The sequence below is a fragment of the Puma concolor genome, chromosome B3, assembly GCF_028749965.1.
Source record: "Puma concolor isolate L17-30 chromosome B3, mPumCon1.1.hap2, whole genome shotgun sequence".
Taxonomy (NCBI): domain Eukaryota; kingdom Metazoa; phylum Chordata; class Mammalia; order Carnivora; family Felidae; genus Puma; species Puma concolor.
The window spans coordinates 95,588,541-95,604,943 of NC_141672.1; the positions used below are offsets into that span (position 1 = coordinate 95,588,541).

At 35.1% G+C, this 16,403-nt stretch overlaps 1 protein-coding gene across 1 annotated transcript in view; it reads right to left on the reverse strand.

The window, feature by feature from the left end:
• The window catches only part of TRPM7 (transient receptor potential cation channel subfamily M member 7), a 123,838-nt gene that overhangs the window by 43,646 nt on the left and 63,789 nt on the right, over positions 1–16,403 (reverse strand). Inside the window, exons 13-19 of the mRNA XM_086710668.1 lie at positions 11,374–11,427; positions 7,030–7,170; positions 6,525–6,659; positions 4,812–5,092; positions 3,289–3,517; positions 1,767–1,922; positions 1,546–1,689 (exon numbers count right to left, since the gene is read on the reverse strand). Coding sequence (XP_086566794.1) covers positions 1,546–1,689; positions 1,767–1,922; positions 3,289–3,517; positions 4,812–5,092; positions 6,525–6,659; positions 7,030–7,170; positions 11,374–11,427 — 1,140 coding nt within the window. The remainder of the gene's footprint in view (positions 1–1,545; positions 1,690–1,766; positions 1,923–3,288; positions 3,518–4,811; positions 5,093–6,524; positions 6,660–7,029; positions 7,171–11,373; positions 11,428–16,403) is intronic.

Here is a 16,403-nt window from a genome sequence, read left to right on the forward strand (position 1 = left end):
AAATTAAGAACAAAAAAAAGCATCTTCCCTAGGTAAGGGATCATCCCACTTGTGATACTCTTAACAGAAAAGATTGGGGTAAAGTGATAAGATCTATGTATAACAACATCTGAAGACTCATTTCATTTCAGAGGAGACCCAAGACTTAGCTGACCCTTAAACAATTGTATTCAAGAATCCTCACATCACTCTCCCTGCCTCTCCAAGTGTTAAAATAAGCCATATTCATGATTAAAGATATGGCAGGGTAGGGAAGTAAACTCCAATAAATAAGAAGAAAGAGATATCTCTATTTGGCCACCAGGGCTATCCATTTTTAAATAGTCACTCACATGAATGCAAATGTGATGAAAGTGAAAAACAATAAAATAATAACAAAATACACAATTTAAGAATTTTTCTGGGGGGCACCTGGATGGCTCAGTCAATTAAGCATCCAACTTCAGCTCAGGTCATGATCTTGCAGTCTGTGAGTTTGAGCCCTCTGTCGGGCTCTGTGCTGAGGGCTCAAGGCCTGGAGCCTGCTTCAGATTCTGTGTCTCCCTCTCTCTGCCCCTCTCCCACTCGTACTCTGTCTCTCTCAAAAATAAATAAACATTAAAAAAAATTTTTTTTTTAACAATTTTTCTGGGAAGGGGAATGAATAAAAACTCATTCACTCAACCCATGGTTAAAAGTTGGGGCTAATCTCATATATTTCTTGAGGTGAGCCTCTCCCCCATGGACATATTTACCTGGGAGAAAAAAAACTGTTCTTCCAGAAAGCAAGAGAAAAGCCAATTATGTGTCAGATGATAAAACATGTACTATAGTATGATTAAGGAAATAAGCCGATAAATATAACGGTATGAATGACCTAGATTACTTCTGACCTTCAAATTAACACTGCAAAAAGGTTCATTTCAAAAAGTCTAGGGGCGCCTGGGTGGCGCAGTCAGTTGAGCGTCCGACTTCAGCCAGGTCACGATCTCGCGGTCCATGGGTTCGAGCCCCACATCGGGCTCTGGGCTGATGGCTCAGAGCCTGGAGCCTGTTTCCGATTCTGTGTCTCCCTCTCTCTCTGCCCCTCCCCCATTCATGCTCTGTCTCTCTCTGTCCCAAAAATAAATAAAAAAAAAAAAAAAAAAAAAAAGCAAACCAAAAAAAACGTTGAAAAAAAAAAAAAGCCTACACATTCTCTGCAAAATCCTAAAGCACAAAGACATGTCTTTCTGACATACTGACACAGTGTCTCTTCTGGTTAACTTTTGCCAATGTTTTTGGTGGACAATTAGTATTTGATACCCACTTACAAAGGCATATGGTTATCACATTTTTGCTTAGAAAATTTCTAGTTTCAATTTGATCTAAGATTTGTTAGTGTTTGTCATTTTTTATGACGGCAAATGAGATAAAACTAAGTTAAACATGTGCTCTTTTAAATGGAAAATGGCTTGTCAGTAATCTAAGTTATGTCAAAGTTAATACGGACTTTAGACCAAAGGTCCCCTAAAGCCTATCCTTTAAAACTGTTATGCTCATACAGCTTAAAAACATACAACATACCGTATTAAACCAGAATTTTACAATTGGTGCATGATAAAAGGCATAAAACTTTCTTGTAATGGGAAGCTTTTTTGATTTTATTTGTATCTCCATTTCATTCTTTCCTTCATTGCTGTCCAATATTCTTACTTCTTTAAACACTTCCTAAAATAAAAATAACACTTATCATATATTTATTCACAAAAAATTTATATTTACTTAAAAACATTTTTCCTCCTTACCATGGGAATCTCTTCTGCTATGTTCTGAAAGTTGTTTTCGCTATCTTCCATTGTCATTTGATGGGCATCTTGAGATTGTGGAATATGAGACATTTCTGCCTTTGTTTTATATTCTAGCATTAATATGGCAGGCGGAACTAAAATGCTTAATATGACCTAAAAATTTAGAAGCACGTAAGTTTACATTTTAAAATTAATGACCTTCAAGAATAAAAAGCTATTAAATATCTTGATTATTAGTTAGCCAGTTTGCCCCTGTTAGCACAGGGGAAAAAAAAACTCAAAAACATAATTTTTTACTTACATATTATATTTAAAGAGGCCCAGGTTGAATTATTTTAAGGAGTAACAAAACATGTCAGTATTATGATTATGATGATATAGAAAAGACTTAATAATTATTATAGAAAAATTATTATAGATGTGTCCTTTAAAAAAAAACAGTTCAGGGGCGCCTGGGTGGCTCAGTCGGTTAAGCCTCCGACTTCAGCTCAGGTCACGATCTCACGGTCCGTGAGTTCGAGCCCCGCGTCGGGCTCTGGGCTGATGGCTCAGAGCCTGGAGCCTGCTTCCGATTCTGTGTCTCCCTCTCTCTCTCTGCCCCTCCCCCGTTCATGCTCTGTCTCTGTCTCAAAAATAAATAAACGTTAAAAAAAAAATTTTTTTTAAATAAAAAATAAAAAAATAAAAAAACCAGTTCATAATCTGTTCAGAAAACACATTTTTGTTTAAATAAAATTAAAGCCTTATGAAATTGCTATGTGCGTAATTTTATCCTAAATCTCAATGCAAGTGTTCCATGTCATAACATGATTATTCAGCTTGTGCCTCTATAAACAAACAAGTTTATTTGTAAAATTTTATGTATTACTGCAAAATCCTAAAACACAAAGAAATTATAATTGTGTATCAGGTTTTCTATTGGTTAATCTTTCACCATTATTTTTATTAGATGATCAGTATTTGTTACCACTTACAATGGTTAAACTACTTGCCTGATTTCTGCCTTCTACATTTCTGTACCTTATTTAAGATATAAGATAATGAAAAGGAAAGTTTAAAGTAGTATCTCTCACTGTGAGGAACCCAAAGTACCAGTCAACATTTTATCCAAATTCTTAACCATAAAACTAGGTACATCCAATATACAAGTAAATTAAAAGTAACAAATTATTAAGTTAGTAGACAGATCCTGGACTTGAGAATTTGAAATTATCTTTTCATAAAGAAGCAACTTTTTTTCATGCCTAGTCAGGGCTATAAACACCAACACTTCCATTTGTTGCTCTCATGCCTCTGGCTCAGAGAGGGGCAATAATCATTATACGTTACACTTGAAAAGGATTCAGAGTGAAGAATAGGGAGGAAAAAAGAGGCCATTTCATGCCACTTGAGATAAAACGCCAACACTGCCACCTCCACCACCCTCATAAATCGGGGCATTTTACTATATATCTGGGCTAATTCCTCTGTTCTTTTTATCTAATCACACACTTTATACCAAATTGTTTCTAAAGTATACCTTGTACCAGGAATTTTTCCTCATATTCAGCCTTCCCATCCACATATCAGATAACAACATTTGCGTACAGGTGTGGGCTACAAAGGGTCTAAGTCTTGAAGAAACTGCCAACTTGAGGCAGGTAGAGTTACTCCAGTTTTTCAGTTCATAAGTGAGCAATTTCATAGCCATGGTTTCATCTTGTCTGAAGGACTGTTCCAATAATTCAACTGCGAGTTGACCAAAATCACTATCAAAAGATAAAAACCAAAACATTCATACTACCAAACTGCAGTTTTAAACATTATTCTTAAATAATTTCGTAACATGTTCCCATTTTTAATATTTTCACGCACACAATCAGGGAACTGTAAGGCATTAGAATCACAGCTCTATGTTTTCAGATATCTACTACTACGTGGATATCACAAAATATTAAAATATGTCACATTAAGAACAAGTCTGAAAAGGTAACTCTGGAGCACTTTCTCCTCATCTTGGAAATAAACTTGCAGTTTCACAGGAAACCCAAACTGACAATGTTCAGATGCTCTGTTCAAAAAGTCGTATCTATATAGTATTTCAAACATAGAAAAGGGTTGATAGCCAGTAGAAAGACTAATGTGAACAGGGACTAACCTAATCATGAAAACACCTGAACCTTAGATAATCAGTAAGTAATTCTAAGATCCTGCTTGTTATTTTCAGTACAACTCTGACTCTCTTCCAAAGACAGTCCATTTTGGCAGAGGGAGGTCCTATTTTCTATCATAAAGTTTACTACAAAGTATCTTTTCAGCTTAATATTCTATTATTCCTGTAAGTGTAAACTTCTGTGAACTGTTTCACTCTTCAATATATGTAGCTCCACCTCTGAAATGCCCTTCCAGTTGAATTCATTTCCTTAGAACACAGTTCAAACCTCACTTTCTTCCTTTCCTTACCACTTCAAATGAAACTTTTCCTAATCGAATTAATTGCTAGTATGTGCAATTAATAAGATGACTTATGGATTTCTTTCTTGCCAAAATATTTAACTCTTGAATTTAAACAATATAATAAACCTCTTTTTACATGCATAAGCAGCAATGTTTCCTTCTGAATTAAAAAAAAAATAGGGGCGCCTGGGTGGCGCAGTCGGTTAAGCGTACGACTTCAACCAGGTCACGATCTCGCGGTCCGGGAGTTCGAGCCCTGCGTCAGGCTCTGGGCTGATGGCTCAGAGCCTGGAGCCTGTTTCCGATTCTGTGTCTCCCTCTCTCTCTGCCCCTCCCCCGTTCATGCTCTGTCTCTCTCTGTCCCAAAAATAAATAAACGTTGAAAATAAAAATTAAAAAAAATAAAAAAAAAAAAAATAAAAAATAAAAAAAAATATATTTTAATTGTACCAATAAAATTATATATATATATATATGTATATATATATATATATATATATATATATATATATACACATATATACCCACACAGTGCATGACACTATAACCTCCATTTAAATATGATCTTGATGTATTTTTTAAATGAAATGATAAAATCTAACTTACTTAGAATACTGTTTCAATTCTTCTGAAGTATCATCTACGAGATCACTCTGCTTTGCTTCATATGCCATTGAACGATAGATCTTACAGGCAACTAATGCTTTAGCCATTGATTCTTCACCATGCTGCCATAAAAAACGGGCCATGACCTGCCTCTTCATAAGGCAAGCCCAAATTAACAGTTCATTAAGTGGATAAGGAAAGCGCTTGGTTTCTGGATCATCAATGTCTACAATTTCATCTTTGGCTCTTTTTTTCTTTCCTTCTTCCACAGCTGTATCAATCTTCAAGGGAAAACAAATGTCTAAGATTCATTATAATAAGGCCATATGACGTTAATCTCAGAATTTTATAAAATCTCCTTTGTACTGTTCAACTTCATACAACTGCACAAATCAAATCAAAATAGTATAAATTTTATATACTTGATTTTATTATAGCTCAAATTTTACCAAAATGTTATTTCTAAAAAAAAAAAAAGGTATTTGCATCAATAGACACTTTTCCAAAGAAGACATCCAGATGGCTAACTTATATATATATAAAAAAAAAAATGCTCAACATCACTCATCATCAGGGAAATATAAATGAAAACCACACTGAGATATTACCTCACACCTGTCAGAATGGTTAAAATTAACAACTCAGGCAACAACAGATACTGGCGAGGATGCAGAGAAAGGGGTAAGCTTTTACACTGCTGGTGGGAATGCAAACTGGTGCAGCCACTCTTGAAAACAGTATGGAAGTTCCTCACAAAATTAAAAATAGAACTATCCTACCACCCAGCAATTGCAGAATGAGGTATTTATCTAAAGGATACAAAAATGCTGATCTGAAAGAGGCACATGCACCCCAATGTTTACAGCAACACTTTTCAGAATAGCCAAAAGGATGGAAAAAGTCCAAATGTCCATCAACTGATGAATGGATAAAGAAGACGTGGTGTATATATATTCAATGGAATACTACTTAGCGATGAAAAAGAATGAAATCTTGCCATTTGCAATAATGTGGCTGGAACGAGTGTAATATGCTAAGCTAAATCAGTCAGAGAAAGACATGTCATATGATTTCATTCATTGGTGGAATTTAAGATACAAAACAGATGAACATAAGGGAAGGGAAGCAAAAATAAGATAAAAACAGAGAGGGAGACAAACCATAAGAGACTCCTAAAATACAGAGAACAAACTGAGGGTTGCTGGCAGGATGTTGGGTGGGGGAAAGGGCTAAAGGGGCAAGGGGCATTAAGGAGGACACTGGATGGGATGAGCACTGGGTGTTATAAGTGATGAATCAACAAATTCTATTCCTGAATGAACAAATAATTTAAAAATGTCTTTGTAATAAAGTTTTCCAAAATTAAAGGGCCTAAATATTTCAATATCTGATAAAACATAATTTTAATGAAAGACAAGTTTGGATAAGACACATTGTCTTGCATGTTGTTAATCAAGTTAAAGTGGAATAAGAGGAGGCAGTTTAGCATTTATCAAAATATTTAAAAATTTTTATTATCACAGCTAAATACAAAAACTTAATAGAATTGTTAACTCATAATGAATATCTTCTTGTATATGGGAAAATAAATAATCAAAAATGTATCTACAAACATAAGTTGATTCTTACTAAAACAAGCAATTTTTTATTTCATAAATACTAGTAAATTAGAAAGAACAAAATTCAGAAAGGGTAGTATTTATGCAAACATACCTTTGGTCGATAGGGTTGTGCTGTTTTAATGAAATGATTGTGTCTCATTTTTTCCTTTTTATCTGCCCTATTGCCAAAAGATTCATGACTCTTGCGCAACTGAGGAGTGCTGCTGGAGGTATTTCGGCCAGACCTCTGAAAATGAAAGCTTATTCGTTTTTACAGACTTAAATATACTAATATTCTATAAAAATTCAATAATCAATCCAAATATATATATATATACACACACACACATATATACATATATGTGTATATACACACACATAAATGTATAAATATATACATATACACACATATACATGTGTGTATATGCATACAAAAATGATTTTAGATTTTGATTACAAAATATTTCTATGTATCTTAGTTGAAAAAACCATTTTTAAGACGATGTTACTTCACTGTTCTTATATTTAGTAGTTTTAAACTTTTAAAGTGTATGAATTTTTAACTTACAAAGTGTATAAAGTACACATATAAACCACCCCCCCAAAATATTACATACCCGATTATTTCCACCAAGACTATTATAAATTAATCGGAAACGTTTCCGAGTGTAGGTGCATCTGTAAGTTCCTCCCATAAGATATTCAATAACAAGTCCTATATCAATTAGGGTGATCTTATATCCTGGAGGAAGATTTCCCTGAAAACAAAACATTAGTTTTAATTTTTTTTTATGTTTATTATTTTTGAGAGAGAGAGAGAGCAAGCAGGGAAGGGACAGAGAGAGACGGAGACACACAGAATCGGAGGCAGGCTCCAGGCTCTGAGCTGTCAGCACGGAGCCCGATGCAGGGCTCGAACTCACAGACCACGAGATCATGACCTGAGCTGTAGTCGGCCGCCCAAATGACTGAGCCACAAAGGCGCCCCAGAAACATTAGTTTTAAATAGACAAGGTATTTCTCAATATTTCCATTCATGCCTATAAAGACACCTACTCTCCAAAATGACAAATGTTTACTTGTTACAGGAAGCTGGGGTTGCAGCTATCTTTGCAGGAGAAGGGAGTAACTTGGTCCTCCATTTCCTCTGTAAGAAGAGAGAATTCTGAAGTTCTGAAATATGGCTTGCAGCAGCAGATCCTTTATCTTTCCACTGCTCTAATACTTCACACAAAGAGGCAAAGGAACTTCTAAGAGGCAAGTATTCCATTTTCACTGTGGCACATACCATAAATTGCATTTTCCTGCAAAAATAATGCTATAATTGCTACTTAGGTTTCCAAGTAAGCCCGTAAGTACTTGTAAGTATTTTTTTAGCCAAAATTATATTGGCTATATTATAGGTTACACAAGTTTTTATAGCCTCATCTAAGATTTAAACTACCACTTATAACACTGTTTAGAACTAAGACTTCATTTCCCTAGGATATCAATTTACAAATAAACTCCTGGAACAGGAGCCACTGTGAGTTTGGAAACACTGCCTGTTCAGAATCAAATATTTGGTTAATCTCATTAAATAATCTTAAAAGGGCTTAATCATAAGATGATTTACATATATCAACTAATTCTGCCCTTCTACCATCATCATTCTTTCAATTTTCCTAATTATCACCTCATGAACTTAGTACTTTAAAAAATGTTTATACCATGGGGCACCTGGGTGGCTCAGTCGGTTAAGTGTCCGACTTCGGCTCAAGTCATGATTCTCACAGTTTGTGAGTTTGAGCCCCACATCAGGCTCCGTGCTGACAGCTCAGAGCCTGGAGCCTGCTTTGGATTTTGTGTCTCCCTCTCTCTCTCTGCTCCTCCCCCACTCATTCTCCCTCTCTCTCTCAAAAATAAACATTAAAAAAATGTTTATACCTTTTATAATTTGGTTTCATCTGTGAAGTTTTAAATTTCTAGATAGATACTTATATTCTTTAATCTCCGATTTAAAAATAAAAAGTATTTTCATCTTAGGTGCAAGATTTTTGTTTTCGTCTTGAGCAACCAACCTCAAAATATACTTTATGAGCAAGGATGTCATATACGATATTTTTATTTTTATTTTTATTTGTGAAGAGAGAACATGCAAGTGCATGAGGGAAGGGCAGAGAGAGAGAGAGAGAGAGAGAGAGAGAGAGAATCTGAAGTAGACTCCATGCCCAGCACAAGCCCAACAATGGGACTGATCTCACCACCTGAAATTATGACTTGAGCTGAAATCAAGAGTTGGACTTTTTTTTTTTAATGTTTATTTATTTAGTTTTGAGAGAAACAGAGCATGCAAGTGGGAGAGGGGCTGAGAGAGAAAGAGAGAATCCCAAGCAGGCTCTACACTGTCACCACAGAGCCCAATGCAGGGCTCAAACTCACTAACCATGTGATCATGACCTGAGCCGAAATCAAGAGTGGTATGCTTAACCGAATGAACCACCTAGGCACCTCTGTCAAATTAAAAAAAATAAAACTAAAGGGGTGCCCAGGTGGCTCAGTAGGTTAAGCATCTGACTCTTGGTTTCAGCTCAGGTCATGATTGCATGGGTTGTGGGATGGACCCTGAGTATTCTCTCTCCCTCTCTCTCTCTGCCCCTTCCCCACCTGCACTTTCTTTCTCTCAAAATAAATAAATAAACTCAAATTAATAAATAAAAAATTTGACAAGGGTGCTTGGGTAGCCAGCTCAGTTGGTTAAGTGTCTGACTCTTAATTTCAGCTCAGGTCATATCTCACAGTTAACAAGACTGAGCCCCCATAGGGCTCTATGCTGAGCATGGAGCCTGCTTGGGATTCTCTCTCTCCCTCTCTCTCCTCCTGCTCTGCTCTCTCTCTCTCTCGAAACAAATAAACAAACATTAAAAAATTAAAAACATAAAAACTTCACAAATGCCATTAGGATATGGTCCCATTTAAATGGGAAATAAAATTACAGGAAATGATGCGAGTTATCTAAAAAAACAATAAGCAGTTTCTCAAACTATATAGATAATACTTATAACACTCAACTTTGAATTGAAAATAGTCAATTACTGCCTTTACTTCAGGATTTTTCACTTACGGAAATAAAAAAATTTGGCTTACTTAGTATAGCCACCAAGGTAAAGGTAGTGTATACCAAATCTCATATTTGTTCCTAGAATTAGCAACTACAGTTCTTTCTGCTAACCCACATAAGTAAATCATAACGCAAATGTGTTTTAGAAACTGCTGGACTGGAACCTGGGTAGCTCAGTTGGTTAAACGTCCAACTTCAGCTCAGGTCATGATCTCTCAGCTCATGAATTCGAGCCCCTCGTCCAGCTCTATGCTGACAGCTCAGAGCCTGGAACCTGCTTCGCATTCTGTGACTCTGAATCCGTCTCTCTCTGCCCCTCCCCAGCTCATGCTCTGTCTCTGTCTCTCAAATAAACATTAGAAACCCGTGGACTAAAGGTCTCTCCCATCACTCAAGCGTCTAGGAAGAAAAAAAAAAAAAAAAAGCTTTAATTATTTAAACAACAAAACAAAAAAACAATGTGAAATGTCCAGAATAGGCAAATCCAGACATACAGAAAGTAGATTAACAGTTGCCAAGGGCAGGGGCAGAGGAGTAGAGAAAGTAGAGTAACGAGTAGAGAAAGAAACAGGAATGGAGAGTGACTGCTAATGGATTAGTCTAAAATTAGACTGTAGGAGTGACTGGGTGGCTCAGGTGGTTAAGCAGCTGACTCCTGGTTTCAGCTCAGGTCATGATCTCACAGTTTGTGAGTTCAAGCCCCGAGTGGTCTCTGTGCTGACAGCACAAAGTCTGCTTGCGATTCTCTCCCTCTCTGTCTACTCCTTCCCCACTCATGCTCGGGCTGCCTCTCTCAAAATAAATAAATAAACTTTTTAAAAATTAAAAAAAAAATTTGATTGCAGTCACAGTAGCACAACTCTGTGAATATACTAAAATCCAATGAACACTGAATGAATTTTATGACATGTAAAATTTTTTAATAAAGTTATAAGGGAAAACACCTGGAAAAAATTGAATTAAAGAAAAAAATATTTTTAAGTATAATAAAGTCTAAGTTTTTTCCCATGGGAAGCTAGTTTAGTATTAAATAAGTGACAAAACACAAAAAAATCAAAACAGAAAATGACATTTCTATTTTAATTTTTCAGTTATTTAATAGTACACTTACATATATTAACAAGTAAAAGTTTGAAGAATTCTAGAAAGCATTTTAGTTCAGAAACTACAAAAATATTTCAGTTAATTAAATGAATACCTTTTCACCTAGGAAAATAAAACTACTGGATACCAATATTTTAAATGACTATAAAATTTTTAATAGATGTCTAAAACTATTAATTCACAAAGAATCCCAATAGAAGAGAAGGGAAATATTAGTACATCAAGTTTAGTCCCCACAGAATGGCTTTAAACCACATGACAGTGCTATATATTCCACCATGACCAATACTGAATATGAAAAGAGAAACCATGCGCACATGAACGCAAACATTTCAGCACTTTTGGCAAACTCTGCCATGAAGATCATCATCCAGTGTTTCCCTCAATGTCTTTATTCACAGTCCTCTAAGGCCCAGGAAACAAATTTCTTCTGAACACAGACAAAGAAGATACATTTTATCAATAATCTTCCTTTATGGACCAATGAGCATTATGAAATTCATCACAGTCTATCTCAGATGACTAGAAGCTCACAAAACTTGGTCTGAGTATAATTAACTTTCCTTTTTTTTTGATTTCTGGTACACTATTCTCTTTACTTTTGTTACCACAAATGTAGCCCTTACTTTACCTTGTTCTAAAAAGTGTCACTTTATTGCTATTTTTGAGATGGACATTACTTAAATGTGTTTTAGGAACAGATGAAGTGTAACCAAATTTTTAAATTGCATTTTCAAAAACAAAAATAATCTCTTACCTGTTTGACATCCCGAACAAGATGAAAAAGCATTGGATTAGTTGGACCTTGTTTCTTTAAGGAGAAAAAATTAGAGCGAACTATTACTTTCTTCTAAAATAATTTAACAACTTCTCTTTTTGTTACTTACTGAACTTTATCAACCTTCTTGCCCAAATCATATTTTCAGTTAAATAAATTCTGTTCATAAAATGGAGCAAAGAAAAAGATATAATCATTTTGTATTGTCATATTTACCTTCATTAAGATGTGTAATTTATGTTGTTTTACTTATGCAGAACACAAATTTATAATCATGAAAACATTTAAGTGTCACAATTATATCTTTAATCTACGTTTCTTTAATTGGTAATGGAGCTTTACACTCTTCTTATTAAAATGTACCTTGTTTCTGCCACTAAATCAAGTTGCATCAATACTTTAAATATTTTGGATAATAAACTTTAAAAATTTATAGATGTCATCTTAATTTCCACCTAAGGAAGTTAAAACGGAATACTTACATCCATAAATACCTTATTATCTTACTTCCACTTACGTATACTATTAGACTAAACACAAATGTCATTTTTACAGTAATCTTATGTTGATGGTGTCCTGTATTTTGAAAAAAACCCCAGTGTGTATGTCCCCCATCAAGGCTGAGGTAAATGGACCAAAAATGTATCCTAAACTTTTTAGACAGTGGTCTGATCCATCTGAAACCTACTACAGTGAATTCTAGGCAGCATCACAAATCAAGACACTTATTTTCAATATTTTAAATCTATTGTTTAAAAGAAATATCAAATGGGATTTTCCTCCCATCACTGTGTTATTAATTTTTAAGAGGTTATTATAGTAATCAACTCAATCTACTTGAACATTTTGACCACATATACTTGGTAATAGATTTTCAAATCTCAGTGGGTAAACCTCTTATTTCTTTACAAATACTTTCTCTTTTAATTATTTTTCAAATGTTTATTTATTTTGAGAGAGAGAGAGAGCATAAGTGAGGAAGGGGCAGAAAGAGGGGGGGAAGGGAGACAATCCCAAGCAAGCTCTGTGCTGTCAGGTTTGTGTAGCGCTCAAACCCACGAACAGTGAAATCATGACCTGAGCTGAATACATGGGTCAGATGCTTAACTGACTGAGCCAATCAGGTGCCCCCCAAAATATTTTCATTTCAAAATTCTGTATAATATCTAAAGATGACTGTAACTAATATTGTGTATATTGTGTATTTAGCCTTACTTTGCTCTTTCTTTTTACAATATTTTTCAAAGTTTATTTATTTATTTAGAAAGAGAGAGACAGCAGGGGAGGGGCAGAGAGAGAGAGAGAGAGGGAGAGAGGGAGAGAGGGAGAGAGAGAGGGAGAGAGGGAGAGAGGGGGAGAGGAAGAGGAAGAGAGAGAGAGGTAGAGAATGAATCCCAAACAGGCTCCGCACTGTTAGTGCAGAGCCTGATGCAGGGCTCGAACTCATAACCATGAGATCATGACCTGAGCCAAAGTCAGACACTGAACCGACTAAGCCACTCAGGTGCCCTCTTTTTACTATTTAATCTATCCACTGAGAACCTAAGTTTTCTCTGGCAATTCTTCCTTGTATGTTAATTTTTAAAAAATAAATACAAAGTATTTCACATTTTTAGGTATTAGCAATTTTCATTATATTTTCTCTAACAGTATATAATCACACAGACATGCAATATTTAGAATTCTATTTTATCTTACTCCATTACTGTTTATTCATTATATTAATTTCTTAGTATAAAGGAAATATATTTTAATATAGCAGTTTTCAAAGTGTGTCCAGTTTCCCCTGATGACCCCCAAGACTCTTTCAAAAGGTCCATGAGATCAAAAATATTTTCAGAATCATGTTAAGATATTTGCATTTTTTCATTCTCACTCTCTCTCAGTGATTAGTGTTTTCCAGAGGCTTCTTGATGTATGATATCATAAGATTAAATTCAAAAGCAAATATAAGAATCCAGTTGTCTTCTATGAAGCCTGATACTAAAGAGATTTGTAAAGCAGTATATGTATTCTATTCTCTTCACTTTTTTTCCTCGAAAAATGTTTTTTTTGTGTTAACATGTGACAGATTATTACTGTTACCTAAACAAACTAATATTTTAAAAATTTCTTGGTTTTATTCTGTAATATGGTAAGTATCGAGACACATAAACCCTTTTAAGAACAGCTCTTTTAAGTCCCCAATAATTTTTATGTAATAGGACACTGATACCCCAAAAGTTTGAGAGCCACTACTTTATCATATTATATAATCCCTTAACGTTAAAAAAATTTTTAGTAACTGATGCTGAAAAGTTTATCTTAATAATTTGAATTACACATTAAAAAAATTACTTGCCTTGCTAATGGGATCAATTTTTATTTTTATTGTTTTATATCTGGCTTATATTTCAAGGATAAACCTTACTTCAGCACAATGAATAATCCTTTTAATTTTTATATTTGTTCACTAGAAACAGAAGGTCATCAAAGTTCAATGTAACTGTGCTAGACATTATTAAAGATAAAAACTGGGGGAAAAATAAGGGTATAATCCTTATTCAAAAAAAATTTATAATCCACAGGGGAAGATACAATTGTCCTCAACTAACTTCCTCAATGAGCCTCATGGAGGCAGCAGCATGGCATTTGAACTATGTTCTTAATAATGAATAAAATTCCAGTAAGTAGAGAGTAGCTGAGAGAAAAACACACTGCAGTGTGTAAACAAGAACTGCTTTTTTGTTAAGTTTGTTTTTGAAGAACAGTAGGAAGACAACGTAACAAACATTTATGGAAAGGTACGGGTGGGAATAAAAGGCCAAGTGAAAGAGCTATGACAAAATTTCAAAAGCTGGAGAGCTTTGAAAATCAAGCAAAAAGTTTGGGTATTATTTTATACACACTGGGAGCTATTAAAAGTTTTTTATTTAAATTTTATTTAAATGTAAGTTAACATACCTTGCAAAATTGGTTTCAGGAGAATTCAGTGATTCATCACAAGTGCCCTCCTTAGTACCCATCACTCATCTAGCCCATCTCCCACCCACCTCCCTCTGTCAACCTATAGTTTGTTCTCTATCATTAAGAGTCTCTTGTGGTTTGTTCCCTCTCTTCTCTTCCCTTCCCCTTCCCTCTTATTCATATTTTGTTTCTTAAATTCCACACATAAGTGAAATCATATGGTATTTGTCCTTCTCTGACTTATTTTGTTAGCATAACACATTCTAGCTCCATCCACATCATTGCAAATGGCAAGACTTCATTCTTTTAGATGGCTGAGTAATATACCATTATATATGTGTGTCTGTATATATATATATATATATATATATATACACACATACACACCACATCTTATCTATTCATCAGTTGATGAGCATTTGGGCTCTCTTCATAGTTTGGCTATTGTTGATAATGATGCTGTAAACACTGGGAGGCATGTACCTCCTTTGAATCTGTAGTTTGTATCACTTGGGTAAATACCTAATAGTGCAATTGCTGGATTGTAGGGTAATTCTATTTTTAGTTTCTTGCATCCTCGCCAACATGTTGTTTCCTGAGTGGTTAATTTTAGCCATTTTGACAGGTGTGAGGTGGTATCTCATCCTGGTTTTGATTTGCATTTCCCTGAAGATGAGTGATGTTGAGTATCTTTTCAGGTGTACGTTGGCCATCTGGATGTCTTCTCTGGAAAAGTGTCTATTCATGTCTTCTGCTCATTTCTTCACTGGATTATTTGTCTTTCGTGTGTTAAGTTTGATAAGCTCTTTAAATATTTTGGATACTACCCTTTATCAGATATGTCATTTGCAAATATCTTCGCCCATTCCATAGGCTGTCTTTTAGTTTTGTTGATGGTTTCCTTCACTGTGCAGAAGATTTTTATCTTGATGAAGTCCCAATAGTTCATGTGTGCTTTTGTTTCCTCTGCCTTCAGCAACATGTCTATTAAGAAGCTGCACCAGTCGAGGTCAAAGAGGTTGCTGCCTGTGTTCTCTTCTAGGATTTTGATAGGTTCCTGTCTCACATTTAGGTCTTCCATCAATTTGAATTTATTTCTGTGTATGGTATAAGAAAGTGGTCCAGTTTCATTTTTCTGCCTATCCCCATCCAGTTTTCCCAATACCATTTGTTGAAGAGACTCTTTTTTCCATTGGATATTCTTTTCTGCTTTGTTAAAGATGAGTTGACTATATGGTTGGGGAGTCCATCTGTGGGTTTTCTACCCTGTTCCATTGATGTGTGTGTCTGTTTTTGTGCCAGAACCAAACTGTCCTGATGACTATAGTTTTCTGGTTTTTTTTTTTTTTTTGTTTTTTTTTTTTGAGAAAAAGAGAAAGAGGGCGCAAGTGAGCAAAGGGAAGAGAGACAGGGTGGGGGTGGGGTGGGGGCGGGAGCGGAGCTCATGTTTTTTTTTATCTGAGGCAGGGCTTGTGCTCACCAGAAGCAAGGCTCAAGCTCACCCGATGTAGGACTCAAACTCACAAACCGTGAAATGATGACCTGAGCTAAAGTCAGATGCTTAATGCCTAAGCCACCCAGGAGCCCGCCTAAAGCTTTGTAATAAAGCTTGAAATCTGGAATCATGATTTGTTTTTTCCTTTTTCAGTATTGCTTTGGCTATTTGGGGTCTTTTGTGGCTCCTTACACATTTTAGGATTGTTTGTTGTAGCTCTGTGAAAAATGCTGGTGGTATTTTGATGGGGATAGCATTGAATATGAAGATTGCCTTGGGTAATATAGACATTTTAACAATGTTTGTTTTCCAAACCATGAGCATGGAATGCTTTTCCATTTCTTTGTGTCCTCTTCAATTTCCTTCATAAGTGTTCTATAGTTTTCAGAGTATACATCTTTTACTTCCTTAGGTTTATACCTAAGTATCTTATTGTTTTGGGTACAATTGCAAATGGAATCAATTCTTTTATTTCTTTTCCTGCTGCTTTGTTATTGGTGTATAGAAATGCAACAGATTTCTGCCCATTGATTTTATATACTGCAACTATGCTGAATTCATGTGTTAG